The sequence below is a fragment of the Papaver somniferum genome, chromosome 1 (assembly GCF_003573695.1).
Source record: "Papaver somniferum cultivar HN1 chromosome 1, ASM357369v1, whole genome shotgun sequence".
Taxonomy (NCBI): domain Eukaryota; kingdom Viridiplantae; phylum Streptophyta; class Magnoliopsida; order Ranunculales; family Papaveraceae; genus Papaver; species Papaver somniferum.
The window spans coordinates 119,427,319-119,448,759 of NC_039358.1; the positions used below are offsets into that span (position 1 = coordinate 119,427,319).

The window sequence follows — 21,441 nt, forward strand, 5'->3', positions numbered from 1 at the left end:
AGATGTGTTAGAAATCCATGGGCCTAACTAACCTCGAAAACCGGCTTGCAAGGTTAGGGTTTCCCATGGCTTATTAAGCATGGATCCTAGGTTTCCCTAGGCGATGTGGTACTATTTAACACCCCCCCTCAACGACTAGGGCTACACTGAACTGATGGGTATGACAGCCGCTGATTGGGCTACACTGATGGGTATGATACGAAAGCCGCTGACTGGGCTACATTGATGGGTGGTTCGGAAACCACGGACACACGGATAGACATGGGTGCGTTGAGAGGGGTATGGCTCTAATACCATGATAAACATGAGCATAGAGATTCTAATGTAGTTGTGAGAATAATTCTTTGTATCTTCATTGATAGGCAAAAGCCTGATTTATACATGTTTACACAACTAGATAAGGCAAATAGAAGATACACCTAACAACTAGATAAGGCAAATAAAAGATACACCTAACAATAATTCTTTGTATAAAGTTAAGACCAAGTCAGATGGTGAGTTTGAACGATGTAAATCACGAGTTGTTGCAAAAGGTTATACACAAGAGTATGGTGTTGACTATGAAGAAACATTTGCACCAGTTGCCAGAATGGTTACAGTTCGTACATTACTTGTTGTTGCTGCAGCACGACAATGGGGGCTTCATCAAAGGACGTGAAAAACGCGTTTCTTCATGGTGAGTTACAAGAAGAGGTTTACATGCAACCTCTTCCTGGTTTGCCTCATGAACCTAATCAAGTATGTAAGCTTCGACGAGCATTATATGGACTCAAACAAGCACCTCGTGCTTGGTTTGAGAAGTTTAGCAATGCAATTCTCCAGTATGACTTTACACAAAGCTTCTGTGATTCAGCTATGTTTTTCAGGTCGTCAGAAAAAGGAATTGTCATTCTTCTCTTGTATGTTGACGACATGGTTATTACTGGCAGTGATCTACAAGGTATTACTGAACTCAAATCATATCTCATTGATTGTTTTAAGATGAAAGATATTGGATATTTAAGTTACTTTCTTGGCATTGAAGTTGGTATGTCACCCACTGGTTATTTCATATCACAAGTCAAATATGCATCTGAGATTCTACAGTGTGCAAGGCTATCTGACAATAAGGTAACTGACACACCTCTTGAATTGAATGTAAAATACAGTCTTACAGATGGGACTCTATTGTCTAATCCAACACTGTATCGTCAACTAGTAGGGAGTCTAAATTACTTGACCATTACGAGACCAGACATAAGTCATGCAGTTCACATAGTCAGTCAGTTTATGTCTGCTCCAAGGTCTACTCATTATGCAGCTGTTCTCAAAATTCTAAGATATATCAAGGGGTCTCTTCATCAAGGTCTGTGTTTCTCATCAAAGTCTGATCTCACTCTTCAAGCTTACTCAGATTCCGATTGGGCTGGGGATATTACAGATAAAAAATCTATTACAGGCTATTGTGTGTTCTTGGGAGACTCGTTGATTTCATGGAGAAGTAAGAAACAAAGTGTGGTTTCTTGTTCAAGTGCTAAAGCAGAGTATAAAGCACTTGCTTACACCACATATGAACTCATTTGGTTACGGTGGCTACTTCGTGATATGGGAGTTCTAATTTCTGCTCCTACACCACTGTATTGTGATAACAAGGCTGCTATTCAAATTACACACAATGATGTCTTTCACGAGCGTACAAAACATATAGAGATAGATTGTCATTTTACTCGTCATCATTTCAAGAAAGGTACAATCACTCTTCCGCATGTTAAATCAGAATTTGAAGTGGCTGATCTTTTCACCAAGACTCACGCTGCAGCTCGTCTTCGATTCTTAATTTCCAGACTCAAGATGTGTACTCCACCACCTTGAGTCTGGGGGGGGGGGGGGGGGTATTAAGATATGGTCAAGATATGATATATCTTGGCATTATTGTGTTTGTTATTTGGTTGTAACTGCATATATATTCTTTCTGTATATATCCTAGATATTGTTAGGTGTATCTTTTATTTAGGATATATACATAAAGAATATATATGCAGTTACAACCAAATAACATAGTAAAGATGTGAGAACCAGTTTTCGAGCTAAGACCAAGAGAAAATACAATCCAGAGAAAATACAACCAAGAGAAAACATAGTAATCATGTCAAGAGAAGATTCTCAACCTATCACTGTCCGTTTTAATGGAACCAATTACAATCACTGGCCATTCCTCATGAGGAGTTTTCTTAAAGGAAAGAGTATGTGGAAGTATGTCGATGGTATAGAAAAGAAACCTACAGAAAGTAGTTCTGTTGAAAAAGGGAAAGAAAATGAAACACAAAAAAAGGATCCAAAAGAAGAATGGGAGATTAACAATCACAGGATTCTCACTTGGATTGGAAACACAGTCATTCCTTCCATAAGCATGCAACTCACAAGTTTTGAGGTAGCCAAAGATACATGGGATTTTCTTTCGAAAAGGTACACCCAAATCAACTTTGCTCAGAGGTATAAACTCGAACAAGATATTAGATCTATGAAACAATCGCATGATCAGTCTATTTCTTTTTTTCATTCTGAGATGTCTTTGATCTGGAATCAATTAGCACTCATGGAACCAATATGGACCGTAGATTTGGAATTGTGGCAGAAGTATAGAGAGGAAAAACGTTTAGTTCAGTTTCTAATGGCTTTGCGTGATGAGTTTGAGTCTGTTAGGGCATCAGTCCTTCATCGTTCACCTCTTCCCACGGTGGAAGTTGCTTTGTCTGAACTTATTATAGAAGAAACAAGGAAAAGAATCACACCGGAGATATCAGGAGTATTTGATGTGCCCTCACGATCCATCCCTAACAATTTTCCAAGAAACTCAAATTCTCAAGTGCAACGTGATATGTCTCAAGTACAGTGTCATAACTGCAAGACCTTTGGACACTTGGCAAGGAACTGCAATCTCCCATCGTCCAATACATCACATGCTGCCTCAATACCTGACACACCCACAACACAGTGTGGGTATTGTAAGGAATTTGGTCACTCATCTAGGTTCTGCACTTCACCAACCTCAAGAAACATGATAAGGATCAATGACAATGGAGGAAACAAATTCAATACACCTACCAGATTTACGGCAGCTCCAGTTTCATCTGCAACAGATCCATATGCAACATCGACAACCTCATCTGCATTAGTTGTACCTGGTGGTGGTTCAGCACCAAACCTTGCTGATATTCCAGAGATGATTAAACAAGCACTCTCAATTGGTAACAACCCTACAGCTGCATCTGCCTTCTCTATCTCCTCAGGTATTTATTCAACAGAATGGTTTCTCGACTCAGGAGCATCAAACCATATGACTTTCAATCAAAAGTTTTTTGAAAGTCTTCATCCTGTCATCACCCCTAAGATTCATACTGCTGATGGATCAACAGTAACTGCAAGTCATATAGGCTTGGTCAACAATTCAAATAACTTCTATGTACTAGATGTGCTTCTTGTTCCGAATATTACGATGAATCTTATTTCAGTTGGTCAACTGTGTGATCAAGGTTATAACACATATTGTTTTCCTTTTGGTTGTGCTATACATGATCTCAAAACCGGGAAGCTAGTTGGGATAGGCCGTAGAGTTGGTCGGTTGTATCTCCTTCAATCTCTTGCTCTCTCAGCGGAATCTAAAAGTCATGTCGTAGCTGCTACTCCCACTGCACCTGTGTCAATATCTCGCTTCATGTCTTGGAATTCTAGGTTAGGTCATGTTTCCTTTTCTCGTCTTTCATATATGATCAATAAGGGTTTACTAGGAGATACTCGGTTAGATAAAGAACCAAATTGCATCTCTTGTAGACTGGCAAAACAACCAGCTATTTCTTTTAATCTTAGCACTTCTGTCTCAACTGAACCTTTTGCTCTTATACATTCTGATGTCTGGGGTAAATCTCCAATTATGTCAAAGGGAGGTGCTTTGTATTATGTCAGTTTTATTGATGATTATTCGCGTTATACATGGGTATATCTATTCAGCTCTAGAGCAGATTTTCTTAAGTTATATGTTGATTTCTCAACCATGATAAAAACTCAGTTTGGTAAAGTGATCAAAGTTTTTCGTGCTGATCAAGGAGGGGAATATATTTCTAATCCATTCAAAGAATTTCTTAAAACCCAAGGCACCATTCTTCAACTGTCATATAATGAAACTCCAGAACAAAATGGAGTTGCAGAACGTAAACACCGTCATATTATAGAGACAACTAGAATTCAGTTAATTTCTGGCTCAGTTCCTTCAAATTTCTGGGGAGAATCAGTCCTTACTGCAGTCTACACCATCAATAGAGTCCCAACAACTGTCATAGGAGGAATGTCACCTTATGAGCGTCTCTATGGTAAGAAACCAAACTATTCTGAGCTTCGAGTCTTTGGTTCAACTTGTTTTGTACTCCTTCCAGAACGTGAACGTCATAAACTTGGTCAAAGGAATGTCTTGTGTGTCTTCCTTGGTTATGGTATTGAACAAAAAGGGTACCGTTGTTATGATCCAGTTAATAGAAAGCTTCGTGTCTCTCGTCATGTCACATTCTGGGAGAAAGTTCCATTCTGGTCACTTCCAAGCAGCAATCATCATCTTTTGAGTCTTTCACTTATTCTGATCCATTTCCTAGTGAATCCAATCCTAGCACTTTTCTTATATCTACTCCTGAAAGTCCATCTCCTCTAGTTGTTGATCCACCAAATACGGATGACCAAGACCACTCTACGACTCAGCCTAACAGTGCAACTCAGGAACGAGATCCTGATTCTGAAGAAAATTCTTTGCCACCTCGCAATCGAAGACCACCAGCTAAGTATGCAGACTATCACTGTTCCTTGTCTTCTATTTTGTCATTTTATGAACCAAAAACATACAGAGAAGCTGCAGCCATTCCAGAATGGCAAGATTCAATGGATGATGAATTGGAAGCACATGTAGAGGCAGGCACATGGGAAATGGTGGACCTTCCTCCTGGAAAATCAGTTGTTGGAAGCAGATGACAAACACAATAATGTCAAGATATATCATATCTTGACCATATTTTAACAAGAGGAACTTGATTAGCAAAAATAGGAGGATCTATATAGGAGCGCCTATATGGCAAATGGGATGCTTTTTAAAGCGGACAATAGTCACGCTGAAAGTCCCCAGTCGCCACATGATCCAAATCCCCGGAAAATGCCATAGCGCCAAAGCTGAACTATAAATCAATTATTACCAGGAGTAAGATTTGCATAATCCATGGGTCCATAAGGCTCGAACAGCGTAGAATCCCTTCTTTCTCTTTGGGTTACAACCCATATCCTTGCACAACTGATCATTATACCAAATATGCAATACACCAATGCAAGAGTGCCTGTAATACTGACCAGAATAACGCTTAAAGAATTTTTCCCATTCCAACACATTTTTCTCCATCTTTTTTATACTTGGCAACTTGAACCCATCATCAAGGAAATGTGCTAACCAACGACACCTCATTTCTGATGTACACAAGTTCGCAACACTCTCTGAATACCCAATTACTGCCAATTGTGGGATTCGTGGATGAATACATTCCCTGCAAAGATACAGTCGGCCATATAAATACATAGCAACGTCCTTACATATCATCTTGAATAACTACTAAAACCCAATATGTACAAAATTGGGTGCGAATGTGCGAACACTTTTACCTGTATAATGCAACAGTGGAGTTTGAGCATCCCATAATGTAGTTTTGAAAAGTTGGTGATTTAAAGATGTTTTTGAGCTTTTCATCCCCCTTATAACCGGTAGCAAGGATCACAACATCAGTTTCTAAAGGCGCCTTTACATCATCGTCAAATATCAACCCGTCTTTTTAGAAGCCAAACCCCTTCGACTTCTTAAAGATAATGCTTCCTTCTTCTACTCTGTCATAGAACTTCTCAGGTGCGGTTGAGAGTGAGCAAGACGAAATTTCTTGTAAGAAGCTGTGTTCTGGTACCATATTATATTTCTTTAGGGGAAATTTGGATTTGATATAGCTTTCGACAAATTTCGAAGCTGCCCATCTCTAGACAAAATTATAAACATGATAAACTTAGAGCTACATTTTAAATCTCAATCATTAAATACGATGTAAAGTTCATAAAACTATACTTAACAAAAAAAAATTAAACTTAATTAGATAATTAATAACTTACTAAAGGTGAAAGAAGAGTAGCTAAAAGACCAAGGAATAGTCCTTCGCCAGGTTTATGGAGCAGGAGTTCAGAAAAACGATTAAGGTATAGGTAACCAAGATGTACACCGTATGGAAGATAATCAGGTACATTCCAGTGAGCATTTCTGTATATCAATGTACAAGGATTTTCCACCCCTGTAATCGCATTAACAAGCTAGTTAATTTCATATGCAATTGTTCAGGAAATTAAAAGGGATTTAAATCAATCCTAAACTTGCTTATATCTTTCATTCACATGTAAATAATTTTACCAGACAAATTATAAGTAATCCAAGAATTTGACGTTACCGTTGGCTATGGCGCATTCATTAGCAATGTCTAAAGCTGATTTTTGAAGTCCAACTACCACGACACGTTTTCCTTTGACAAATTTAGCAGCGTCGGAATCATCCATAGCAGAGTAATCCATGGAGTGGATAACTTTACCGTTGGGGAAAGCATCTGGACCTTTATTTGGTGGGAATTCAGGAACATTTGGAACCCCACTGAACCGCCCGATGCAAAGAATCACAAATTCTACTTCATGAACTTGGTGTTCTTGGCCAGCAACAGTAGCAATTTCCCATTTACCTCTAGGATTACCGAAAAGGCGAAAACCCGATCCGTACCACCCCAATGACTCCATGAAAGCATATCTTGTCCTTCTTGTACTAAATAGTCGATGTTGATAACTTTGGTGTTGAATTTGATATAAGGATGTAAATTGAAATGAAGTGCATATGATTCTATGTACTCCATAACTTGATTATGATCTGGGAAATCTTCTTTGACGGAAGAAGGCCATGGAAATCTGAAAACTCAAAAGCTTGTTTTGGTGTTTGAAGTTTTGTTGTTTCAACTGTGTGAGTCCAAACTCCACCAAGACCGGGTTGTGATTCAAAAACAATGGGTTGGATTCCTTTTTCAAGAACATATTTGCAAGCTAATAAACCACTAATTCCTGCTCCAATGATACCAACTCTTCTTTCCATTGTTAAAGCTACCTGCAACCGAAAGTTCTAGTAATATTACCAAGTACTGTTGAAGATAGTGTGCTTGCTTAGCTCGTTTTCTTGTAGTGTTCATCTGTTGGTGATAACCTCTTTTTGTTGGTTGAAAATGATTCTTTGATAGTACTTTGTTATTGCGTGTCGGCTTGTTATTGTCTTAATTCGATATATGATGCGACATTTACCGGTTTAAATTTTGACTGCTTATCAATTTGTGAATATTTTTTATTGATTCGTATTGTGGAACTCTCTTACAGGCTTACTCATACGGTGTAGTTCTGAAACGTTTCCTCTTTTGTACACACAGAAATTATATTTAAGGAAAAATTGCAAAACAGTCGTACTACTAAGCCTAGCATTTTTAGGGGCCACCCAAAAGGAATTAGGGGCCAACAATAAGACAAAATAGGATCATCCAAACGTAAATTGAAGCTAGCTCTTATCTCGTGTATTTCATAATGGCAAAATTACCCTTCCACAATCGGTAGTTTAACTATAATCGGTAGTAAAGTGTGTTACTTTAACCTCCAAATGTATTCAGTTTTCAAATTATGGTACTACCATAATCGGTAGTAAATTTAACTTCCGAATGTATATTGTCCCCAAAATGAGATTTTGCCAAAATCCTAAAATTTTCGAACTTTGGTACTACCATAATCGGTAGTAAAGTGTGTTACTTTAACCTCCGAATATACTAAATTTTTGAATTTTAGCACTACCATAATCGGTAGTAAATTTAACTTCCGAACGTATATTGGCCCCAAAATGAGATTTTGCCAAAATCCTAAAATTTTCGAACTTTGGTACTACCATAATCGGTAGTAAAGTGTGTTACTTTAACCTCCGAATATACTCAATTTTCGAATTTTTAGCACTACCATAATCGGTAGTAAATTTGACTTCCGAATGTATATTGGCCCCAAAATGTGATTTTGCAAAATCCTAAAATTTTCGAATTTTGGTACTACCATAATCGGTAGTAAAGTGTGTTACTTTAACCTCCGAATATATTCAATTTTCGAATATTAGTACTACCATAATCGGTAGTAAATTTGACTTCCGAATGTATATTGGCCCCAAAATATGATTTTGCCAAAATCCTAAAATTTTCGAACTTTGGTACTACCATAATCGGTAGTAAAGTGTGTTACTTTAACCTCCGAATATACTAAATTTTCGAATTTTAGTACTACCATACACTACACCATTTTTTCCGATTCGAAACGGTTTTTGAGCGTTACGAATCGGGGTTGTAACGGTTCCTGACCGTTACGAAAAGGGGTGCTACAATTTTTTCGCAACGGCCCACTAGCCGTTACGAATTTTTTTCGTAACGGCCCTTGTAACAGCTTAGAGCCGTTACTACGTGGCACCGTCGTAACATGCTCAAGCCGTTACAAATTTATTTAGTAACAGAACGTTGTAACACGTTGAAGCCGTTACAAATTTTTTTGTAACTGTAAAAATATTATTGTCGGTCAACCTTGACCTGGTCAAAATCAGTCATCAATGACCAATTTTGACCGGATCAAGGTTGACCGGCAGCTCATTCTCGACCGGGATACGCCGGAATTCCAAATAAATACACATTTCATTCTACCAATCATCCATATCTAACAATAGTTTCAATCAATTCATACTCTACTCAATCAATTCATATCTACACATTCATATAAAAAACACAAATTTTTCTAAGTACCAATTTTTTTTTGTTGTTAAGTATCAAATTCTGAGGGAATACATAGATAGAAATTTACTAAGTTCCAAAGTTCAGTTCATAGAAACTTAAAAAACTTTCTAAGTTCATAACTTATATCTAAGTTTTCCCATGTCACATGCTAACAGGAACAGAAACACGACTCACATAAAAGCCTTCTCATGCCGCAGACTGCTGCATCTGAAGTAGGATTCACAAATCTGATGGAATCCAACGCGACAACAGCTATGCATCTTCAATCCAATGGCCATTGCTCTTACAGGATCTTTCTACCAAGAAAGAAGCAGCTACGTAGTACTTCACCTGCAGACACAAAACACTGTTAACAACGGTTTAAGATGTCAAGAGAAAAGCTTTAAACTACAGAACTGGTAAAAGGTTTAATGCATACATCAGGTCCACGAGAGATATAATCACCAGCGTAGCTGGTGTACATTTCACTGACATCATTGCTGCCATAAGATCCTGGCACCATATCATTCATGTAAATAGGAATCATACACACAATTGGTAAACACTCAGACCACCCAGAAAAGACTCGAACTCGAAACAACACCAAAAATAAATAATTAAACTCCCTACCTCCACTATAACCTAGACTCTGACGACTGCCATAAATCCCATGTGAGTCCTGAGCAGAGAGAGAACTTCTTCTGCTAGCACTATACCCCAGGTGAGATCTCCCAAGCCAAAATCATAACGGGGTATTATAAATAGGTGCTTAAAAGAAACCAATTACAGCTACTAGCAGTAAGATGGAACTCACAAACCTGTCATTGTAAGCTTCCCCGTAATGAGAAGCACTGCCACCTTCCCCATAATCTAGCTGATCCCTTTGGCGCGGACCAGCATCAACATAACGTTGAGGTACATCCCCCTAAGGTAACATAATACAAAAAATAATCATACTACTAAAAAAACAAATAAGTACAACTATTGCAATAACTGTACTCAAGACTAAAACCCCTGAAACTAATCAAACAAGGACCAAGGTTATTAGATGTGCGTACTTGGTCTCCTTGTGTAGGACCAAAGTTTGATAACCATTTCACCACAGAAGATGGTACATTTATATCCATGGCTTCTGTTGGATCTGTTTCGCATACACGAGGTAGAGACAACGCAGCACAGTTCACAATCACATCAGGCTGGCAATACATCAATTAAACTTATTATAAGATTTTGAAATCAGTACATGATTGCCCACATCAAAAATTAATATAATTACGAGTTTGAAAACCTTTTCAAATGTAGTGGATATTGAATCAAGACCTTGTCCAGTTTGTAAAAACCCAGGACTATATGTAAAACTTATGCAGGACTAGGAGCAGTTCTATATTTGTCTGTGTCCATCGGCTCACCTGCAGTGAATTCACCCTCCCCTGCGCTCGCATCGACGTCAGCACCATCGGTTTGGGGTTCGGCTGTGCTTTGTGGTGGAGGTAATGGTGATTCTGCTGGAGTAGGTGGCTTTGGCGCTGCTGGCTTGGGTTTCGTCATCACTGGCCTGCAAAACCTGTTCCAACGAAATAAACAAAATATATTCATCACTCAGGAGAAAGTGGATGAGGCAATCAATCACGAAGCCAAACTTGCTTGCAAGAGTTTCAAACAAAGACCCATCCAATAAAATGGCAGACCTTAGCGAATCACGAGACTCGTCAAGTGCAGTACCAATCGTAGATTACCAAACTACAAGAGTTTTAAACAATTTCACATCTTCAGAACAATAAATCTTTGAAATGGAGAAAAGATAATCATAAAACAGAGAGGAAAATAAAATCTTATCCACCTCTACATTCTGCTTTTTTTCCTTGTATACGTTCAGTCCACATATTACGAATAATGGCACGCCGTCCTTCAACAACTGGGTTTTCCAGAGGAAGAGTACAGTAGTCAATGACCTGTCACAATTAACATAGAAATTTATCCATAAGAACGGTGTATGTCATGATTCTAGAAATGAAATCCAACTCAACACAGTAATTCCAGAACAATCAAATCAAAATAATAGAAAAGAAAACACAAACCTCCAATTTACGAAGTTCTGGTAACCAAAACGTACTTAAACCATCAAGAGTGGCTGGTCTCACATGCATAAGTTAATACAACAACATCTGCTAACTTTAATTCTTGACCAAGTGTAAATTGATACCTATCAAGGGCCTCTAAATTCCTATTAACGTCAGCAGACAACAACACTAGGTTAGCATATTTAGGCAGAGAGTCTTCCTGTTGCTGCTTCTCTCTCAACCATGCTTCTGCTTCCACACACTCCTTAATGACCTGCCACATTAAGTCGAGTTCTTTCCTAAGTGAGTTGCATACAAATATACAAACAAAAACTCATTTTCTTTTTCTATAAATGAAGGAAGACTCATATTTGGCTAATACTAATAAGTGGAAGTGCAATAATTAGGCATCGATAATGGGCATAAATTGAAATAAAAATTACCTCCATAGCATTCAACAAAGCATTGAACAAATTAGGAAATGCTCTATTTGTAACAAACGCATCCCCTTCCACCGACAGATTCTCAAATCGCACTTCAATTTTAGGAATATCATTTCCAACCCTGGTATAACAAAACCGAAACAATCAGTACCTTAAACAAACCTTATTTACAAGTGAAACTCCCTCAAACTGATTAACAAACTGAAACCCTTAAAACTGATTAACAAACTGAAAACCTTAAATCTGATTAACAAACTGAAACCCTAAATTCGAAATAACCCAAACCCTAAAACATATGACGAAAGACTTACACAGATGAAATCGAAACCCTAAACTCGATTAACATATGATGAAATTCAAATTCTGAACTTGATTAACATATGTGATTCTACAGGGAAGAAGAAAAAAAGATAAGGAAGAGAAAATCTAACAGACAAAAAGAAGAAACATATACCTAAAGCTGAGATTCAAGATCAGTTCTTGAAAGCTCCAAGCCGATGAACCCTAAAATGAAATGGAAACAAAAAATGGTATCAGATGAAACCCAAAAATCTGATTTAACAGATGATAAAACCCTAAAATCGAAAAATTGATGATCATTTATGCAGATCGAAACCTAAACTCGTTAATCTTACACAGTTCTTCAAAGATCAGAAGATTAACGAGTGTGGAGACGAGACGAGAGGAGAGAAGAAGAAAGAACAGGAGCAAAAGAGAGAAAAGAAAAAACTGAAAATGAAATCTCGATTTGGCTAAGTGCTGAGATATCCTCAAAAGCACGCATGTGAATCGCACACGCATGGGAGGAAATATCCTCTGGTATAACTAATCGTGGGTGGAAACATAATGCCACACATGTGAATGGCAAACGCACATTCTGAAGGTGTTACCACCCAAGTGTGACCAAGCGTGTGACTGGCACGCGTATAAAAAAATTCGTAACGGCTTAGCCCTGTTACAAATTTTTAAGAAATTAGTAACGGCTTCCACCTGTTACGAATTTTTTGTAACGGCCATTTGTAACGGGAAATTCGTAACGGCTCATAAGCCGTTACGAATTGTTGTTACTAATACGGGAATTTGGTGTAGTGATAATCGGAAGTGAATTGTGTTAATAAGTGATGCTTATTATCTGCCGATTGTGTTCATGGCCTCAAATTCAAATTTTCAAAACTTAACAAAAATTTCAAAATTTTCTACTTTCACAATCGGTAATAATGGTGTTCATTATCTATCGATTGTGCGTAACTTTTTGTACAGAGAAATTTAATTTTTAGAATAAAGAATAACCGGTAGATATCGATCAATTTACCTACCGATTATGGTCGATGTTCTTAAGAAACGAAGAACATCAACCATAATCGGTTGGTAAAGTAGATTATTATCTACCGATTATGTTTCTGCTAGTGTAAATCCAAGAACATCAACCATAATCGATAGGTAAAATAGATAGTTATCTACCGATTATGTTTCTGCTACTGTAAATCCAAGAAAATTTTCGGATCAAAATTTTGATTTCAAGTAATCAAATCCTAATTTTGAATCACAACTACTATCATATATTCGTTTTGTTTGTTGAACTCCTTTTTTTTGATGTTCTAAGTTTCAACTTTAAGGTTAATGAATTTTGGGTTTTAATTTTAAACAATCAATCATAACATTTGTTTGATCGATGATCTTTGTTTTCAATCAAAACTAAAATGATAGAAAAAAATTTCAATGGGTGGAAAAGAGAAGAAGAAGTGGAATGATATGATTATGAAAATAAAGGATATAGGTTTAGATTTAGTATAAAGGTGAAGGACAATATAGACAATTTTTTATTTTTAAGACATCCCTTAACCTCCTTCAATGGATGGGAATAAAAAGGTGGCCCCTAATTCCTTTTGAGTGGCCCCTAAAAACGCAAGGCTATTAAGACACGATTTACAAAGGAGTCATACTATTACAAACTATTAACAAAATGATCATACTTCCGTTAAATAGAGAGTTAAGTGGTGACTCACAGTTAAATATGATGATGAAATTACCTACATATCCTTCCTATTTATCCTTCCATACATGATTTCAAATTCTACCTTCATTATAGTTTTTTTGACGGTGGTGCTATTTTTAAGTGGTGGTGCCGCCGCTTACATATCGTTACATCGCATTCAGGATCGTTAGAACGCACTTAGGATCGTTACACCGCATTCACCCAAAGGGTTCATCGCTTCCCCTCTGGGGTTTAGTGAAGATTCTTAAGCTTCCACCACCACCACCATCACCGCTTCATCACCACCACATCAACCAATTTATTAAATGAAGAAGATATTTTGGAGGAGGATATTATGGAAAAAGTTAACACCGTTTTATTCAAAAATATTAAATCGGATGGAAGTGTGACCATTTTGTAATCGAAATAAAAAAGTATGATCATTTAGTGAGCCAATTTTACAAAAATAATATGACCATTCTTTAATTGGCCCTATATTTAATCCTATCCACATTCTCGGCATGCTGAATAAATGTAACCGTTTTAATCTTGATAAGGTACGTACTGACACGGCTGGTTTGTCTTGGCTCCATCGATTTGCACATCATCCGTACTACTGTTAGTCATTGTAACATCCCTATCGGTATTGGAGTCTACCAAGGCTATGTAAACTGTCCAATGACTAAATGAGTCGTACAGATTTTCCTGCTTGACTAGTTGCTGTATTTTCAACTTTAGAGCAGAGAATCATCTCTAACCTGTTGACTTTGGGGCACCGAGCTGATCAATTAATACCTTGCTGGCAGGAAATAAGAGTAATATGGGCGCAGTCCAGAGGTCACTGGAGTATAATTTAAAACCCCTGTCACTCCACAACTGATCACTTGACCAACTTATAAAGATGCACATCCAGACTTGACAATGTTGCACTTGTTAGTTAGCAGCATCTAAAACTGAGTTTTGGAATCCGGCAACTGGGTTCACTTTTAAGTTTTAAGGTCAGGCAATAAATTTTGACCCTTGCTTGGGTGTACTCAATATAAAATTAGCTGAATATAAAAGAGCAATCCTTACACCCAATCTATGTTGTAAAAGGCGCCTAGAAAAAAAGGCTCCCGGGCGCCAAATCATGCCTATTTCTGCAGTTTTCAAAATTTTCCTCGGCGCGGCCTGGAGCCTGGCCTCGCCTAGCGCCTAATACGACATAGCACCCAACTGGTAATATATTCAGTGCTGAAACGAGGATATCTAAACAAAGCTTACAAATCAAATCTGAAATGCCTGTGTTTTTATGAGGCCGATGCCAAATATCTGAGGGCCACCATATACAAGGTCCAAAACCACACAAGTCGTATTACAATTTACAAGGATTGGGCAATCCTTCAATCTTTACTATGAGTAAGATTTGCGTAATCCATGGTTCCGTAAGGCTCGAACAGTTCTGCATAAAATCCCTTCTTCCTCTTTGGATTAAAACCCATATCCTTACATAGCTGATCATTGTACCAAATGTGCACCGCGCCAATGCAAGATCTTCTGTAGTACTGACCGCAGTAACGCTTCATGTATTTTTCCCATTTCAAGATATCTTTCTCCATCTCTATTATACTTGGCAACCTGAACCCATCATCCAGAAGATGTGCTAACCACCGACACCTCATTTCTGATGTATACAAATTCACCAGACTCTCAGAAAACGCAATTACTGCCAGTTGGGGAATTCGCGGGTGAATACATTCTCTGCATTCATAAAATCCATGTACAAACATAAAACACTTCATATATCATATCGAATATTAAAAACCAACCAGTGTAGGTCTGAGTCTCATCTATTCGCAGTCATTACGGGTCATACCTGTATAACGGAATGGTGGAGTTTGACGAACCCATAATGTAATTTTGAAATGTGGGAGATTTGAAGATCCTTTTGAGGTTTTCATCACTTTTATAACCGGTAGCAAGGATCACTGCATCTGTTTCTAGAGTGGCTCCTGCATCGTCGTCAAATACCAACCCGTCTTTGTAGAAGCTAAACCCCTTTGACTTCTTCAGTATGATGCTTCCTTCTTCCACTCTATCAAAGAATTTTTCGGGTACCAAGGCGAGCAAGCAAGATGAAATTTCTTGAGAGAAACTATTATCTGGTACCATATTGTATTTCTTCAGAGGAAATTTGGATTTGATATAGCTTTCAACAAATTTCGAAATTGCCCACCTCTAAACAAAGTCATCACAATTAAGCAAAGATTTACATGTTGTGAATCTCAATCACTGTAAAGTTCATAATATAATGATGAAGTCTAGAATCACTAACCAGAGGTGAAAGCACGGTAGCTAAGAGACTAAGAAACAGTCCTTCACCAGGTTTATGAAACATAAGCTCAGAGAAACGATTAAGGTAGAGTGAAGCAAGAGAGACACCCCAGGGAAGATAATCAGGTACATTCCAATGTCCACTTCTGAATATCAATGTACAAGGATTTTCCACTCCTGCAATTTCATTAACCAGCCAGTCCTTAAAGTTTGTTAAACAATAGGGGAACCTGCCACCTCTAAGTCTAGATTGCATCATATAAGAGCGAAGACCTTAAACACGTTAGGGTGTGAGGTCAACGGGAAGAGAGCTATCCATCTAGGTGGGTAGATTTTAGGGAGACAATCAGCGGCAGTTCAATAAACTACAGACAAGATTTACAGTTACATACCGTTGGCTATGGCGCACTCAGTAGCAATATCCAAAGCTGATTTTTGAAGTCCAACGACTGTAACACGTTTTCCTTTGATGAATTCGGCAGCATCAGCATCATCCATGGCAGAGTAATCCATAGAATGCATAACTTTACCTTTGGTAAATACATCTGGACCTTTATTTGGTAGGAAATCAGGAATATTTGGAACTCCACAGAACCGCCCAATGCAAAGAATCACAAATTCTACTTCATAAGCCTGATGATCAGTAGTAATCTCCCATTTACCTTTGGGATTACTGAAAGCCTGATCTGAACCACCCCAATGACTCCATGAGAGCATATCTTGGCCTTCTTGTACTAAATAGTCAATGTTGACAACTTTGGTGTTGAATTTGATGTAAGGAAGTAAACCAAAATGAAGAGCATAAGATTCTAAATACTCTACAACTTGATTATGATCTGGATAATCTTCTTCAACTGAAGTAGACCATGGAAAATCAGAGAACACAAAAGCTTGTCTTGCTGTTTGAAGTTTTGTTGTTTCAACTGTTTGAGTCCAAACTCCACCAAGACCGGGTTGTGATTCAAAAACAATGGGTTGAAATCCTTTCTCAAGAACATACTTACAAGCTAATAGCCCACTTATTCCTGCTCCAATTATCCCAACCCTTCTCTCCATTAAACCTGCAACTGTTGAATGATTTGAAGATAGTGGGTAGTGAGGGTTGTTCTGATTCTGAATCTGATTATCGTCACCCAATATCTCCTTTCAATAATTTTGTCTATTTGTCTTCATTGTGGAGTTTGTTGCGGTCCATCTCGGCTTTGTTAAATGCTGCGCAGCTGCAGATGTATTTTGATACACTGTTTAAACATATAGTATTATTTTGCCGAAAGAGCTATCCCAGCTCCCAAGTTGCAAGTCAACATGTTTCCTTTCAAGTTTCAACCACCTAGGAAATAAACTGTCTGAGCTTTTAGATAATGATGGGAAATTTGCGAATGTCACCGTCAATAAAGTCCAAAATCTTAGAGCAAGGGACATTACAAGGACTGAATGATCCCATATTTATGGTTAGGGGTAAGATTTGTATAATTTATGGGCCCTTCATCCTCTTAAGATGACAACCCATACCCCCCTGTACAGCCGAAAGATCTCCTACAGTACTGACCACAGTAATGTTTTGTGTATTTTTTCCATTTCAAAACATCTCTCCATTATAATTGGTAACTGGAACTCAGCGTCCAGAAGATGTGCTAACCATGAACACCTCATTTGCGATGTATACAGAATTCACAGTATTTGCAGATTACCCAATCATCAGCAATTGTGGAATCTGCAGATGAATATTTTCTCTGCATAGACATTGAATATTACAAAGTAGTCGGCACAACATCGGTTTGAGGCCCATCTATTCGACTGAGGAATTCTGGAGTAGAACTTTTGAGGTAATTTTTCTCGCAAGAGACTATATTTTGGTATCATATTGTACTTCTTCAGGGGGAATTGGATTTCAAATAGCTTTCCATAAATTTAGAAGCTGTCCATCTCTAAGCAAAATCAACATATTTAATCAAGACGCTTCATTAATCTCACATTTGAATGACAATTTTGAAAAAACTAATCAATTACTTACCAGTTGTGAAAATAAGGTAGCTTAGAGATCAAGGAGTAGTCCTTCACCTGGTTTATGTAGCAAAAATCCAGATAAACAACTTAGGTACAAGAAACCAAGAGGGACACTCCACGGAAGATAATCAGGTATACCCCAATGTTCATTTTATATATAAGTGTACAAGAATTCTCCACCCCTGTAATTTTATTAGATACTAATACATCTCACACACAAAACTATTGATAGTGAAGAATTTATTGATAAATGACCAAGCTTGCTATTTGTCTACCAGCAGATGTCGCCTGACAGCTAGGGATGCTGCTGCCCAAGGACTGAGATCCTAAATATGTCAGAGCGTAACCCATGGCTTATGCATGTATAGAATGACTACCCGTCCAGGTGCTAGAAGTCGGCTGCCAATTAACAATTCAATAAAAGATAAATAAAGATTATATATTACATATCATTGGCAGTTCCACATTGTTACTAGTGTCTAAACCTGATTTCCATGATCCAACTTCTGCAACATGATTTCCTTTGACAAACTTGGTAGCATCAGACTCATCCACGGAAGAGCAATCAATAGAGTGTATTACTTTAACACTGAAAGCATCTGGACCTATGTCTGGTGGCAAATCGGGAATATTTGGCACTCCACTGATGCACAAATAATCACCTTTATGTTTTAACTAAATAAGATGCAGTACAAGTAAACTAAGTTATTTAAATGAAGCAGTACAAATGTCTATACCTGGCTGTGAGTAAATGGAAGCTTTTAACTTCTCCCTAATGAACATCTGGCTTATCTAGGCTCTATCTGAACATCATTTCTGCGGAGAATCAGCCTTCTGAGCATCTCCATGCTAGACTGTAAAGGCAGGACACCTAGACTTTGGAACCTTCTTGATGAGATAGAACGCATGGACACAACAAGTGGACACAATGAACATGCAAATTTAGAAAACATCATAACTAAATTTGGACTATGGGCGTGAAAAGATGAGCATGTGGGGAAACAAATTGACCCGAATGAAGTGTCTTAGCCTATTAAGTTATGAGCCTTAGACTTTCATGCTTTCTTTACTCTAGGGTCCTTGAGATAACCAAGATCTGGAATTTTAAAGATCTAACAGGGTGTAAACCAAATATACTTAAAACACGCATATATTTGCATCAATCATGAAAAAATTGCTTCAAATTCGAGATACAACATGATTCAAACTTCAAACAATACATATTTATTTCCACAGAAGTAGAGAGACTACAATTGCAGGCAATTATTACAAGAGTAACAATAATAGGTTACCTTTCAAAGCTATTTCACACTGCCCTTAGAGCTTACTTCTGTTGTTCTTTTTGGTAAGGCTTCCCATAGCCTTCGCCTTTTCTCTAAGAACAAACTTCTGAGTCTTTCCTGTAGAAGTCTTTGGCAAATCATCAAAAACAACAGTTCGTGGAGCCATATAATGTGGTAACCGGTCCCGGCAAAACTTGATTATCTCTTCAACATTTGCATTTTGTCCTTCTTTCAATTTAACAAATGCACAAGGTGTCTCACCCCAATGTTCATCCGGCCGGCCTACAACCGCTGCCTCAAGAATTGAAGGATGACTAAACAACACAGATTCAACTTCTATTGTACTTATATTCTCCCCACCTGAAATAATTATATCTTTGGATCGGTCCTTTAGCTCTATATAACCATCAGGGTGCTTCACGCCAAGGTCACCGGTTCGAAACCATCCACCCTGAAAAGCTTCTTCGGTAGCTTTTGAATTTTTAAGGTACCCTGACATCACCGTGTTGCCTCTAAGCATCACCTCGCCCATGCTTTTTGCATCCGCAGGTACACTCTTCATGGTAACTGGATCCTTTATATCGACATCCTCCATTGCAAGATGTTGAACCCCTTGGCGAGACTTAATCTTTGCTCGATCATGAGGTTGCAAGGAATCCCACTCTGGCTTCCATGTGCAAATTGTCGCTGGACCATAGGTTTCTGTCAGGCCGTACGAGTGGGTAATTCCAAAACCTAGCTCCTCCAGCTTGAACAAGACCTGGGAAGGAGGTGGCGCACCACCTGTCATTACCTCCACCTTTGAAGGAAGTGGCTTTTTGACGTTAGGTGGTGCATTCGCGATCATGTTCAAGACAGTTGGTGCACCAGCCATGTTTGTTACCCTATGCAGAGAGATACTATCAAAAATGGTTTGAGCAGAGACGTTCCTTATGCAGATACTGGTACCACCTTGAGCTGCCACTCCCCAGATGAGGCACCAACCATTGCAGTGAAACATCGGTACAGTCCATAGGTACACAGGATTTGGGCCGATGCCATTAAGAAGAATTGCTGCAAGAGAATTGAGATATGCACCTCTGTGGTGGTAAACAACTCCCTTAGGACTTGATGTTGTTCCTGAAGTGTAATTTAATGATATGGGATCCCATTCATCATTTGGTTTTCTAATTTCAAAATCATCTTGCCCAGTACCTATAAGATTCTCATATTCCAAGTACTTGCCTGGACTGGTTTTGCTAGTTTCTGGATACAGAATATCAGATTCAGGAATTAGCACCAGGAGAGGTGTCTTGGATTTTGTGCTGGACAGAATGTCAAGTGCTGCTTGTGCCACTTCAAGAAACTGATAATCAACTAAGATGACCTTGGCTTCTGAGTGTTTCAAAAGGACTGATATCATAGCCGAGTCATGCCGTATGTTAAGTGTACAAAGAACAGCGCCAGCCATCGGGGCACCAAAATGAAGCTCAAACATTGCTGGGATATTTGGTGCCAATACGGCTACCTGGTCAGACAATTTCAAATATAGTAAAGAGGGTGACAACTTACAAATTATGACTAACAAAGAAACAAAATGGGAAATGCAAAGAAGGTAGGAGCTTCATGTGGTGGCACCGAATAAGCCGTCAACCATACAAAAACCAATACACAACTAAACGAGGTGATACAAAAACCAATCCTTCATACCAACTAGAGCCATGACTACCCAACACATACTAAAGATTGATGGAGTAGCAAAACTAGTCTTTTTCGGAATCTAAAATTACTTCAAGAACATGAAGAAATTTGCATTACAAAGGTAAAACAGCGTTCATCAATTAAGAAAGTACTTCCACAGTTTTGGCTTACCCAAAGAAAAGCACATGATAAAAGAAAAGCAAAAACAAAATGACACAGAAAATCCAACCTAATACACAAACATAAAATCTGACATTAATCAAGCATACAAGACTCATAAATGATCTAATGAGCAACAAAGAAAGAAAATAAAAACCCTCAAACCAGAGGACACTCAGTCAAAATATTGAACACCCTCAACATTCAGTAGAAACCCAAAAATGAAAAGATTGAAACTTCTCAACAAAAGGAAAAAAAGAAAAAAAAACTTACAACATCACCACGCGAAATCCCAAGTTGAGTAAGAGCAGAAGCAAGTTTCACACATCTTTCCCGAGTTTGCTTCCATGTAAACTTAACTGTACTTCCATAAACAACGGAGATTCTATCTCCATAAACAACCGCTGATCGTTCTAAGAAACTAATCGGTGACAAAGGTATGTAATTTGCAGAACATTTAATTAAACCCTCCATTGGTTCTTTTTGAAAAAAAAATTAACAGCTTTGGTTCTCTTTGGATTCCAATTTGTGTTTTGAGTATTTTCTTCAGCTTTTAATTCAGTCCAGGGACTCCAGGCCCTACAGAGAGTGGGAGAGAGAAGGAATAAGTCAGTCAACATTGAGTTTATCTCTCAATTATACCCCCGAAATTTATTTTAAAAG

General features: G+C 38.1%; 3 protein-coding genes and 1 pseudogene across 4 annotated transcripts; 1 reads left to right on the plus strand and 3 right to left on the minus strand.

Annotated features, from left to right (window-relative positions):
• Window positions 1-633: 633 nt before the first annotated feature.
• LOC113349880 (uncharacterized mitochondrial protein AtMg00810-like) lies at window positions 634-1,851 on the plus strand. The gene is made up of 2 exons (XM_026593917.1): window positions 634-885; window positions 982-1,851. Exons 1-2 carry the CDS (start codon window positions 634-636, stop codon window positions 1,849-1,851), a joined length of 1,122 nt encoding a protein of 373 aa, XP_026449702.1.
• Window positions 1,852-3,845: 1,994 nt separating this feature from the next.
• Window positions 3,846-7,248, minus strand: LOC113298289 (annotated as a pseudogene).
• A 7,296-nt stretch (window positions 7,249-14,544) lies between these two features.
• Window positions 14,545-16,972, minus strand: LOC113298297 (probable flavin-containing monooxygenase 1). The gene is made up of 4 exons (XM_026546997.1): window positions 16,042-16,972; window positions 15,651-15,826; window positions 15,192-15,553; window positions 14,545-15,076 (listed from the first exon to the last, which is right to left on the minus strand). The coding sequence occupies exons 1-4, from the start codon at window positions 16,703-16,705 to the stop codon at window positions 14,719-14,721; spliced, it is 1,560 nt and encodes a 519-aa protein (XP_026402782.1). The 5' UTR covers window positions 16,706-16,972; the 3' UTR covers window positions 14,545-14,718.
• Window positions 16,973-17,792: 820 nt separating this feature from the next.
• Window positions 17,793-21,358, minus strand: LOC113298303 (probable acyl-activating enzyme 1, peroxisomal). Of its 2 annotated transcripts, XM_026547014.1 has the most exons (3): window positions 21,052-21,358; window positions 18,949-20,446; window positions 17,793-18,055 (listed from the first exon to the last, which is right to left on the minus strand). In XM_026547014.1, the coding sequence occupies exons 1-2, from the start codon at window positions 21,250-21,252 to the stop codon at window positions 18,974-18,976; spliced, it is 1,674 nt and encodes a 557-aa protein (XP_026402799.1). In that variant the 5' UTR covers window positions 21,253-21,358; the 3' UTR covers window positions 17,793-18,055; window positions 18,949-18,973. The 2 variants fall into 2 exon arrangements, with proteins under 2 accessions (XP_026402799.1, XP_026402791.1); XM_026547006.1 differs by lacking the exon at window positions 17,793-18,055 and having other exon boundaries at window positions 18,791-20,446; window positions 21,052-21,357.
• Between the last annotated feature and the right edge of the window lie 83 nt (window positions 21,359-21,441).

Excerpts from the sequence above, each read along its gene's own strand:
- LOC113349880 (XM_026593917.1), top strand. The coding sequence starts at position 634 with ATGGGGGCTTCATCAAAGGACGTGAAAAACGCGTTTCTTCATGGTGAG. Across the intron at positions 886-981 it reads GGTCGTCAGAAAAAGGAATT|ATGAAAGATATTGGATATTT; the intron begins GTCATTCTTCTC and ends GATTGTTTTAAG.
- LOC113298297 (XM_026546997.1), bottom strand. The coding sequence starts at position 16,705 with ATGGAGAGAAGGGTTGGGATAATTGGAGCAGGAATAAGTGGGCTATTA. Across the intron at positions 15,554-15,650 it reads CTACCGTGCTTTCACCTCTG|AGGTGGGCAATTTCGAAATT; the intron begins GTTAGTGATTCT and ends GACTTTGTTTAG. Across the intron at positions 15,077-15,191 it reads TCCACCATTCCGTTATACAG|AGAATGTATTCACCCGCGAA; the intron begins GTATGACCCGTA and ends TTATGAATGCAG.
- LOC113298303 (XM_026547014.1), bottom strand. The coding sequence starts at position 21,252 with ATGGAGGGTTTAATTAAATGTTCTGCAAATTACATACCTTTGTCACCG. Across the intron at positions 20,447-21,051 it reads GGATTTCGCGTGGTGATGTT|GTAGCCGTATTGGCACCAAA; the intron begins GTAAGTTTTTTT and ends TTGTCTGACCAG.